General features: G+C 35.3%; 1 protein-coding gene across 1 annotated transcript in view; it reads left to right on the top strand.

The window, feature by feature from the left end:
• Positions 1–12029, top strand: part of DNAH7 (dynein axonemal heavy chain 7) — a 244722-nt gene that overhangs the window by 77781 nt on the left and 154912 nt on the right. The window contains exons 20-22 of the mRNA XM_081581429.1: positions 3262–3455; positions 5860–6058; positions 8617–8757. Coding sequence (XP_081437555.1) covers positions 3262–3455; positions 5860–6058; positions 8617–8757 — 534 coding nt within the window. The remainder of the gene's footprint in view (positions 1–3261; positions 3456–5859; positions 6059–8616; positions 8758–12029) is intronic.

The raw sequence follows: 12029 nt of genomic DNA, 5'->3' as shown, positions 1-12029 counted from the left end.
AATTTCCGTGTTAAGTAACTCCTGAGTCCTAAGAGCTGGAGTATTCCTAGAAACATCCTGCATCTTGAAAGGATTTCTATTTTTGGTGAGGTCGAAGGATCTGAAAGTTGTAAGGGAGCATAAAGGTATACTTGGTGAATCCACGTTTCCTTTCTAATACTTAACAGGTTTAGTGAGATCTGACCAGTTTTCTGTAGTCTAGGGGTTTCTGATTAGGAAGTTTATGCTTCTGGAAGTTTAGTGAACTGGCTTGAGCTTAATTCCATTAAGTGTACTTTCTGTGCAGCTTCTCATGGCAGCAGTAATTATAATGCCCTCTGTACACCCCCAATTAAAGTTTCAGGCCCTGATATCACCAGCATTTGGTTTAGAAATGTAAATTAGCCAGTAGCTTGTCATTTGAGCTGATGAGAGTAGTGATACTTGGGAAGCAAAAGAAGACACCTACAATTTGTAAGATTATCCTTTAACCAAAAAATATGGTAGTTAATAATTTCTTTTCCTCTCCAGAAGATAAAAAGTAATTAAAGTGTCAAAGGAATTGCACTTAGTTTCAAATTTCTGGTAGCTTCCTGTTTTAATATCTTACTGTTCTATCTTGAGAGCATTAGCTAATGAGTTGGTACAATAGGAAAACTTCAAAACTTTCTTTTGTTAGTACAAAAAATCTTCCTTGGGTTTCTTTGTGTTTTTGTGAGCTGAACTCATCTTCATTCACTCAGTCAACAGATACTTATGGAATGCTTACTCTGTACCAGAATTTTGTGGCAATGCCAGTGTGGAACTTAAAGCCAGTTTTATTTTACTATGATAAATATCTTACCAAAAGGAAGGCAGTTTATAAAATGTTCATTTTAGCTCCATTAAATCGATAGCGTGATGTAAGTGACTTACTCCATCCATTCCCCCAAGGCAGTGTCTGTTTGTCTGCTTCTCTTCAAGAGACATTTATAGAAGGTGAAATGGAAAGGGTAATTTCAGGTTTATGTGTGTTCTAGGCACCATACTAGGTAGGTGCTTCCAGTATTTTGTCTAATTTGATCCTCATTACAACTTTGAGAGATGGCTTTTATCCCCATTTTAAAGATAAAGAGACAGAGGCTCCAGTTAAATGATCCAAGGTCACACAGGTAATAAGAAGCATGTGGGTTAGGAACAAGGCTGTGCTTTCCTTCATCTGATGCAGTTTCTATTCTGTTTACCTTCTCATGGAAAGAGAGTCCCTAGTCAGGACAAAGATTACTTGTCTATATTTTTTTCTTAAGACAATATACTAAGGTACATAGATTGTCACATGTATTCATTCAGAACTGGCATATTTGGTTCAGAGTCATTACGCTGATCTAGATGAATAGGTTTGACCTCAGGAATTCAATAAAGTTTTTTTCTTGCTCAAATGCTAAGTGTTTCCAGAAGTATTTCTTTTGTAATTAAATATTTAGGGAAAGAAATATGAACTGTTGTTTTAAATAACTGAATTTTTAAACTTTCAAATCTCAGATCTAAAATAGCAAATTGTGGTGTATTCTTTGGCTGAAAATAAAACACTGTTAATTTGTGAAAGGAATTTTTGGCATTTATTAGCAACTCTTTTTTTTCCCAACAAAGAAAAACATACTTCTCCAGAAGGTGGCACTCTAAGAACATCATTTTAGTTTTTTAATCTAGGAGTACTAGAGTACTACTCCATACTTTTTTAAATGAACTGCACATTAAATTATGACCTGAGTCTCTGTCATGCTGACTTTTGTGTACATTTTAAAATGTTTATTTGAAGTATAAAACTCTTAGGAAATATAATAAAATGCCTTTAGAAAATTATGCCACTTTAAAGATAAGTGAATAGTATGTGTTGCATATTTCATATGAACCTGTTCTACTGGAAAAACAAGTATTGATGATAATTATTTTGTTCTTTGATTAAATTGCTGTGTTCCAATTATATTGTTATATTTCAAAACAAAGCAGAAAATTATCTTTCTTTCCAGTCACATTGAAAGTCTATTAACAAAAACATTTTCCTGCAGTGGAGTAAAATTTCTGTATGAAACAATTTACAGTTGAAATTTTTGATTGATCTTTCATTGAATACCAAACTCACTTTGGCTAAGTACCAAAAATTAGTTAGTTAATCTTGAAAGTCTGTTTAACTTTTAACAATATTCCCTTGATTTAATTTCATGTAAATTTTCTAAATGTACCAGTATATTCTCATGAGGTTTATTTAGTCTGGTGATGAAAATCTGTAATACGTTTTGATTCTCACACCTTCAAGCCTATTTAGTAAAGAATTCTTATTTTGTCATTGGTATCAATGGTGGACACTGAGTTTGGGATTATAAAACCAGGACTAGACCTGGATGATATAAATTGTGTGTTAAGGAAAAAGAAAAAAGAATTTTATTTTAACTCTATCTAGACTGTGCTTTAATATGTATTTCTAAAGATTTTCTATAAGACTGGTGGTTACTGGTTGTGGGTATTTTAAGAAATAAATAAACTACTTTCTTAAAATATCAGTTCTTAAGACCAACTTTTGGTTATAATTCTTGTTTTGAATCCCACAGCTTTAAAGAAAGGTTTATAAAATATTTGACTGTGTTTGAGTCACTTTAAAGCAAACAGTGACACTTTAAAGTGATAGAATGTTCAGAAATCCATGCCTTGAAAGTAGAATAATTTTAATCTCCAGAGAGTTCAGGAAGAATGTACCTTGAACTTGTTTTTCAGCAAGCAAAGTGTTATAATGCAGGGCCAAAGTAGTTCTTTGCAATGTAAGATCTTTATTGAAAGCTCCTTCTTCCCCACTCCCAAATGCTTATTTTTACTACACTTATAAAACAGGGTAGGTATTATTTTATTGTTGGTAACAATATTCAAAATAATAATAATGACATATTTTTAGAGTACTTTCCCTTAAAGAACAAAAGGTAAACATATCTCATACTAATTTGTTTCCTCCTGTCCTTCTTGCGAGTTCAGATAATATTTTCTTCCCCTACTCTTCTCTCTCATTGTCTGTCTCTCATAGTTCCAACTCAGAATGAGAAATTGTGGCCAACATCACTGAGGATCCAGTTAACGTGACTTTTATGTAATTAAAGAGGCTGGTTAGGTCTAGACCATGCAAGAACACTTTAAAAAAAAAGGATTCACTTTAAAATTTGTATAACCTTTGTTATATTAAAACCATGCAATCTCAAATATAATATGAAGTCAGTATCTAGTATTTTTGAGTTATTAATTTTCTTTTATTTTTAGGATAAACATGTTCTGTCAGTTGTAACTATTGAGAAGATGCTGGAGAGGCTGAAAAAATCTAATGAGCTTTTAGAACTCATTCTTAAAGGACTTAATGAATATTTGGAAAAGAAACGTCTCTTCTTCCCCAGATTCTTTTTCTTGTCTAATGATGAACTTCTTGAGATCCTATCTGAGACTAAAGATCCCACTAGGTAAGTAAGGTATATCAATAATACTATATATATCACAATGCATACATCATACGTGGCTAAGTTGATCTGCTTAAATTTGGTTTTCAGAATAATGCAGAACTTATATGTGATTGTTGTTGTTGTGTTAGTTGCTCAGTCGTGTCCGACTCTTTGCAACCCCATGGACTGTAAGCCTCCAAGCTCCTCTGTCCATGGGATTCTCCAGGCAAGAATACTGGAGTGGGTTGCCATTTCCTTCTCCAGTTATATATGATTATGTTTATATAATAACTTAAGACTATTATAAATCATTCCTGTAATCAACTTATTTGATTATTAAAACATAAATACCATTGAATGATATTTTTCTAAACATGGGATGGGTTTCTCTTTTTATCACATATTGTCTTACAGATTTTTCAGAACACATCACTATTCTGCATCCCATGCAGAATAAAAGTCAGTGCCCTCTCAGTGCCTTGCAGTTCACTCACCAGGTACTACACCCTGATCCTTCCTATTCATCCCCCACTAGTTTTCTTCTTGTTTATTCTGCTATAGTCCTTGCAATTCTCCCATAAAAGAGTCAGCCTCCTCCCTCAGCATATTGTTCTCTTGGCCTAGGATCCTCCTCACCCAAATAGTCACAAGACTTCTGTTGCTGTTGTTCAGTCGCTAAGTCATGTCCAACTCTTTGTGACCCCATGGACTGCAGCATGCCAGGCCTCCCTGTCCTTCACTATCTTCCGGAGCTTGCTCAAACTCATGTCCATTGAGTCGGTGATGCCATCCAACCATCTCATCCTCTATCATCCTCTTCTCCTCCTACCTTCAATCTTTCCCAGCATCAGGGTCTTTTCCAATGAGTTGGCTCTTTGCCTCAGGTGACCAAAGTTTTGGAGCTTCAGCTTCAGCCATAGTCCTTTCAATGAATATTCTGGATCGATTTCCTTTAGGCTTGACTGGTTGGATCTCCTTGCTGTCCAAGGGACTCTCAAGAGTCTTCTCCAGTACCACAGTTTGAAAGCATCAATTCTTCAGTGTTCAGCCTTCTTTATGGTCTGGTCCAACTCTCACATCCGTACATGACTACTGGAAAAACCATAGCTTTGAATCTACAGACCTTTGTCAGCAAAATGATGTCTCTGCTTTTTAATACACTGTCTTGGTTTGTCATGGCTTTTCTTCCAAGGAGCAAGCATCTTTTACTTTCATGACTCAGTCATCATCCGCTGTTATTTTGGAAACCAAGAAAATAAAATCTGCCCCTGTTTCCATTATCCTCCCCATCTATTTGCCATGAAGTGATGGGACTGGATGCCATGATCTTAGTTTTTTGACTGTTGACTTTTAAGCTAGCTTTTTCACTCTCTCCTTTCACCTTCATCAAGAGGCTCTTTAGTTCCTCTTCACTTTCTGCCTTTAGAATGATATCATCTGCGTATCTGAGGTTATTGATATTTCTCCCAGCATTCTTGATTTCAGCCTGTGTTTCATCTAGTCTGGCATTTCACACAATGTACTCTGCAAAACCTACTCAGACACCTGCCACTCAGGAAGGCCTTCCCTGTTTACTGGATTGCAACCCCTTCCAGCACCCCCTACTCACCTTTCCTGATTGTCTTCTCTGCCTTGTGTTTTTTTTTTTCAGCACGCTTTTTTTTTTTGTCATCTGACTTACTCTATAATGTGCTTATTTGCTTACTGTTTGATTTCTTCCAGCAGAACATAAGCTCCATAATGACTGAGGTTTTTTACCTTTTTCCCCCTACAGCTGATTCAGATTCCTTAGAAGGGTATCTAGTATATATCAGTGATTAGATATTTGTTACAATCCTTAGTTTTGTGTCTTGTGCTTTCAGAGTGGGAGGTAAGTAATCCAGAACATGCCAAAAATGAGGAATTGAGTCAGTTCCATCTATATCACAGTGTGAGACCAAAGTTGGGCACCTTCCAAGTATTTGATTTATTTAAAGTTCTAATCCTGTTCTATAATTTGCAAGCAGTCTCTGAAGATCCCAGTTGAAATATCTACTTTGGTGCATTTGAAGATTCTTTAGATTAGTGTTTTATCTGTTGTCCAAGATTGGTTTGGTCCTTATATTACTTTTAATGTCTTTCAATTCATTATGCTGGAAACAAAGCCTCATGTAGCTCTTATAATAGTTGTAATTTTATAGGTCTTTTGTGATTATTCAATTAATGATGATTTCCTACTTGACTCATGTATGTATATTCCATACATCCATGCAGGCAAGATTTTTTTTTTTTTTTTCCCTTCAACACTTCATCAGCAGCATCTGGCAGGGGCCTCACACATAATGCACGTTTATGAATTTTGAATAAAGTTGGGAATACACAGAACACTGATATTTAGGGAATTCTTTTATTTGGTTAATTCTTTTAAACATTCTTTTCCTGACAGGGTGCAACCTCACTTAAAGAAATGTTTTGAAGGAATTGCAAAGGTGGAATTTACAGAAAATTTGGACATTACTCACATGAAGAGTAGTGAGGGAGAGGTGGTGGAACTCGTGGACACCATTTCAACAGCTAAAGCCAGAGGACAAGTGGAGAAGTGGTTGGTTGAGTTAGAGAGAGTTATGATTAAATCCATCCACAAGGTAGCTGGCTATATTTATTATTATTTCTGGTAAAGATGAGAGAATGTTAATGTGTTACTGATAAATGTACTGTTATTTAGACAAACTGAGTCATAAATTATCAATTCAATTATAATAGATTGAAGGCAAAGATATGGTCTGTAGTACTATTTTTGTAATGACTCACTTGAAAAGCAAGGCATATTATAAAAAACTTGGGTTTTAGTCTTGAGTCTGTCTCATTTCTTGTGCTTTCAATATTAGATACACTTTCATCTACATGGTCTATCTTTAATCTTGTCTAGGAAGCACCTCTCTACAGTTTCACATCAGTTTCTATGGTGCTTTCTTTTGTTCTGTGCATATGTAGCATATGTACCAAAATGTTAGAAAATCATTAACAGTTACTTCACATCTCACATTAACACATTATCATCTCAATCATTTGTAATGTTTTTTTTTCTTTCTGTTACTAGAGAATTTTAAGTCATGGAAGCAAATAGATATTAGTTGAGCGGTTAAATTCATTTTTTACCATAGTGTGAACTTATCATGCAAGTTCCTTACCAGGAATAAAAATCAGGATTCATCAGGGATGCTTGAGAGCAAGAACTAGAAGGAAACATGGCATCAGGTCCTAGTCAACACAGTTTTCACTAAGTTTTCACTAAGTTTTCAAATTCTGTCATACATTATTGAAAAATTCATTAGAATCCAGGTATTTAATGAACATCATGTACCTTAATGCTCCTTTCTCTCAAATGTAATTTTAGTATCTACTTGAATTATATTTTTTCAATAGATGTAAAATCTTTTGGACAGTTTCTATTTCTCCCTATTATGGACTAAATTGTAATGAACATCCTTATAATAGAGATGGCTTCTTTGAATTACTTATTTTCTCATGATACGTTATATATATATATAGGATCATTGGACAAAAGAGAATGAGCTTCCATAGGTCTTGATAAGTATTGACAAACAATGTTTTCATTTATGTAGCTATTAACAATTAAATGAATTCTACTTTGACCACTACTTGAATTGATTATATGTTTTGTTAATTGATGCGTGCAGTGATAACTCATTATTTTAGACATATCTAATACTATATCAACTATTCTTTTAATTTTGCGAGTGTATTCAGATAAAATATTTTGGTTACCATTTCAGACCATTAAGTTGAGGCAGCAAGGAATGGTGTAGGAAATATCTTTTCCAAATGTTCATGTGTAAGTTAGTGTTGGTGGAAAAATGCAAGTAAATGCAATATAAAATACTACAGATAGGAGACATGTGTTACTGTGTTGTGCTATATGTTATTTGCATGCTTGAAAGGCTACTGCGTGCCTAAAATAAGTGAATTTTGTGTCACTTGTAAATGATAAAAAATCATGTTCTTGGTACCTTTGCCCCTTATCTTATTGTGTTATCATGGATTTAATGTAGATTGCTACCACCAAAGTATATGTAATTTTTCATATATGGTAGACATAGTTTAGTAATGTATTTTATGTATGATATCACAGAACTTTCTGTAATCATGTTTGTCCTCGTCCAACTATATAGAAGTCTGTGAATTAGATTATATGCTTCTCTCTCGTTCTCTCCACAGAATCCTTCTAGAACACATATATAGTCCATCCTTGGCATTTCTCTACTGTTCCTTCTAGTCTTTCCAGTGTTTCTCCCATCTCTCCCTTTTCACCTGCCTTTTCTGCAGCTACTTCTGGCCTTTTGTTCATACATTTTCTTTATTGTCAATAGTCAGCATTGTCCTTCATTTCAATTCCGCTCTGTAAATATCCTGGCTAAACTATAGAAGTCCAGAAAGGTTCACCTATCCTTATATATTTCTCATAAAAATGTAATTTTAACAGCCTTTTGAGAAATTCAAACATTAACATGGCTATCACCTCATAGACATTACTATTTTTGGTTGATATAATAAATTAGACTGATTGAAAAACTGGATCTATGGATCCACTGAAAACATATGTAGCAAAGCACATGACTTACACTTCCTGAATTTACAACTCTCAACTCTCTGTGAATGAATTCTATATCCACCCTGTCAGCATAGCCTTTGGCATCAAACTCCAGGATTGAGAGGGAGCAAGATCTGGAAACATAGGAAAAACTTTAGAGAAATTATGTAGTTTGCCTAATGTGCACGTGGCTGATTAAGTTCAAAGTAAGTAATTATCTGAATTTGAAGGATCTCATTTTGGAATTACTTGAACTTACGTTTTGTAATAAAATTGCTTTTGTTTGTTCAGTCCAAAAGTATCTAGGACATCTTTGGCTGGTCAAAGAAATATTTCATATAATGTGGTTCACACAAACAGATTATATATCAGCAAAATAAAATGCTATATAATATAATATATTTTTTTGCTCACAGGTATATGAAAAAACTTTAAATAGTCTACTCACATGATTTGAATATTCATAATTGGCTAAAATGTAAGAAGTAGAGCAGTACAAGTTAATCCGTTTAGGAGTTAGCTCTTCATTGTTTAGCTTGTTCAAGTAAAGTGTGAAACTGTTTACCTTTCAGCATTTTCTTTTTCAATTAGGTAATTAAAGATGCAATTCTTGCCTATACACAAAATGAACGAATTAACTGGGTAAGAGAGTGGCCTGGACAAACAGTTCTCTGTGTATCCCAAACCTTTTGGACATTAGAAGTACAAACAGCTATTGCAAAAGGACAAGAGGTAAGTTTTTATTACCCTAAGGTTTTTCAGCATTTCTTTAATAGTGATTATTGCCAAAATACAATCATTCTAAAAAATTAAGACCATCCACCAAAAAGCCAAGGATACTGGAGCCTCAATCTTGTTATTATATACATTTTTATGCTTTCAAAAATAGTGATAGTAGGACAAAGAAACTTCCTAAACTTAGAGGGATTAAGAGGAATTACATAATATAATTCTCTTGTATGCCCTCAATAAAACTACACTATGAAGTATGCTGTGCTAAGTTGCTTCAGTAGTTTCTGACTCTTTGTGACCCTATGGACAGTAGCCCGCCAGGCTCCTCTGTCCATGGGATTCTCCAGGCAAGAATACTGGAGTGAGTTGCCTTTCCTACTCCAGGGGATCTTCCAGACCCAGGGATCTAACTCCCGTCTCTTTTGTCTCCTGCATTGGCAGGAGGGTTCTTTACCATCTAGTGCTACCTGGGAAGCCCTATAAAGACAAGATATTAATTGACTTATTTTGACTCTTTTTGGGGTTTTTTTGTATTAATTTTTAGTTAATATTTTGAGTAATGCTTAATTTTAATTATTCTAGAAGATATATGAATTTACTATTATTAATTGAATTGCTATTATTAGTTAAAACAGAAACTACATTCAGTGCAACATTCTTATCCTTAAAGTAGGATTTCAGGCAGATCAACTTTCACTTGACTGATGGGCCAATTAGAAATAAGCAATTTCAGATGTTGTTTAAAATCATGAGTTTTAAACGTATTTTTTACATGGAGTTTGGCATTATTGTCTGTAAGGTATTTGTGAACACTGAGTGTTGGGTTTGAGAGAGTCTTGTATTCCTTGTAAGCAGATGTCATAGAGGAAGGAGCTGAGTAACCCATGCTTAGTTCATTCCAACTTAGCAACAAGTCACTTATTTCTCCTCTCAGGAAGAATAAAGATGTAGGGCAGGAAGTCAGGGGTTTTAGGGAAAAAAGTCTTTCTCCATGGAAATCACAGCACGGGGAGTGAGGGTTTCCCTTACTGCGGTAAGCCCTTGGATACTCCTGGACTCTTGGCTCTCTGTCTCCATGTGCATTTTTCTTTTTTCCCCAGTGGGTCCAGAAACTTCATTTTGTCTGTTCACTGTGAAGCTACCATTCAGCCACCTCCTCACACTAAAGGATTCCTCCATTGCCAGTGTGGGTTACTGGGGATATATGTAGCCTTCTGGATCTTGCTTCTTGCTTACTCCTGGCCTAAAACCACTGGCCCCAAACCACTAGGACAGCTTTCTCATTCATTGTTGTGGGAAATAGAGGGGACAAAGAAACAAGTGTGAGCAAACTGGACAAATTCACAGACATCTTCCATGTTTCTTCAGTTTAAATGTGGTGTGCATTAAACTCCACCCATCCACCAAAACCGTATTTTTCTCTGGTAGGAATAGATAGGAGTTGAGGTAAAGGATTTAAGTGTAAACCTTTCTTGTTTCTATTTATGTCCCAAGCATAATTTGAATCTCAAGAGACACACAAGTCAGGTCATTCCATTTCAATGTGTCCTCTGCTCAAAACTTTCTGCCTGCAATTCTTACCATATTGTATAAAGATACAAATAGGTTTTTTTTCTTGGTTTACATCAGTATCCATTGATACTGAGATGAGGTTATTTATTCGCTCATTAGTTTACTCCATTTTTTTCTGTCACTTAGTATGGTACACATATAGAACCATTCACACAGAAAGACAAAAGGAGAATCCATACCTTTAGTGACTGTTATTCCAGAAGAACTCAGCTTCATAGATGTAGGTCCTCTAAAGCTATAATTTAGTGGGATTTAGAAAGTCTTTCCTGTTACTTGCTAGATTGTTCTCTTCTGTTCTATTTTGCGGTGGTTTACATAGCTAAATTTCATGGAATAAAATTAAGCTTTGTATGTGTCCTTAAAAATTATTTTCTTTTTCCTCTGCTTGTGAATACTCTGCATCAGTATGCCCTTCATCTGCTGCCTTGTGTCCCTTGTCCCTGTCCACATCTCATGCATATTTGGTTTATTTAAGTTCTATAGCAGCATCAGGAGGGGCACATGTTGTAGTATTCTAAAGCACTGATGATTTAAGAAAATTTAATATGTGGTTCTATCTTAGGAGGATAGCATATGTGTTGGTATTTTATGTGTTGATAACTTTTTCCTTAATCAATGTGTGGTTCACATCTGAAACTGATGACTTTACTTGAGTAGCTGGAGACTTCTTGGCAGCCTCAGAGAAGACTAGATGTTTCCACTCACTGCAGACACCCCAAGTTGCCTAGAGCTTGATGCTATAATAGCACCTTGGTGTATGTCCTGCTCCCAGAGGACCTGTTCCCCTCAGGATCCATTTCCATTTATTTATTCAAAGAATATTGACTGTGGAACTAGTCAGTATGAGGCATTACAGGGGCTAAAAATGAATGAAGTAATCAAAACTTGGGTTATTGAAAATATTTGTATGATTTTGAGTAAATGTATTATTGTGCATATCACCAATTCAATGGACATGAGTTTGAGCAAGCTCCGGGAGCTGGTGATAGGGAAGCCTGGTGTGCTACAGTCCATGGGATTGGAAAGAGTCGGACACGACTGAGTAACTGAACTGAACTGAGGTATGATAAAAATATTTCATTCCAGACCAGGTTTATTTTGGCAGATTATATAATAGTAGTTATCTTTAGATTCATTAGTTTACTGTACAGAAGTTTACAGTGAAGAAAATATAACAAAAACAATTAGGTGTCGTGATTTTTTCAATTTAGCTGATCTAAATTCTCATTGATTCATATAATATAGCTCCTAAAGAACTTAATTTATCACAGTTTGAAGCTAAATTTTAGTTCTAAGTCTGGTTTTTCTAGTACAGTAAAAATATATTCTGCTAATGTAAATAGTAAATTCTTGTTATTGTTGTTTAGTCTCTAAGTCATGTCTGTGACGTAATGGACTGCAACACACCAGTCTTCCCTGTCCTTCACTATCTCCCGGAGTTTGCTCAAACTCATGTCCATTGAGTCAGTGATGCCATCCAGCCATCTTATCCTCTGTCGCCGCCTTCTCCTCCTGCCCTCAATCTTTCCCAGCATCAAATCCTACTCAGAAGCTTTTGGCACTCACAGCTCCCTTTGAGTGCTAGAAGGACTCGTGGGATCTAAGATAGAGCATTTGGTCAGGATCTCTGTTCATCACTGTTGCAGTTTCTCTTTTGTTGTCTGTGTTTCATCTCTGCTGGTCTCTATGGGCTTTATTCT

This window comes from Giraffa tippelskirchi, chromosome 3 (genome assembly GCF_054371585.1).
Source record: "Giraffa tippelskirchi isolate mGirTip1 chromosome 3, T2T-mGirTip1v1.2.pri, whole genome shotgun sequence".
Lineage (NCBI taxonomy): Eukaryota > Metazoa > Chordata > Mammalia > Artiodactyla > Giraffidae > Giraffa > Giraffa tippelskirchi.
The sequence above is the reverse complement of the archived record's forward strand: the minus strand, read 5'-3'. Positions and strand labels throughout refer to the sequence as shown.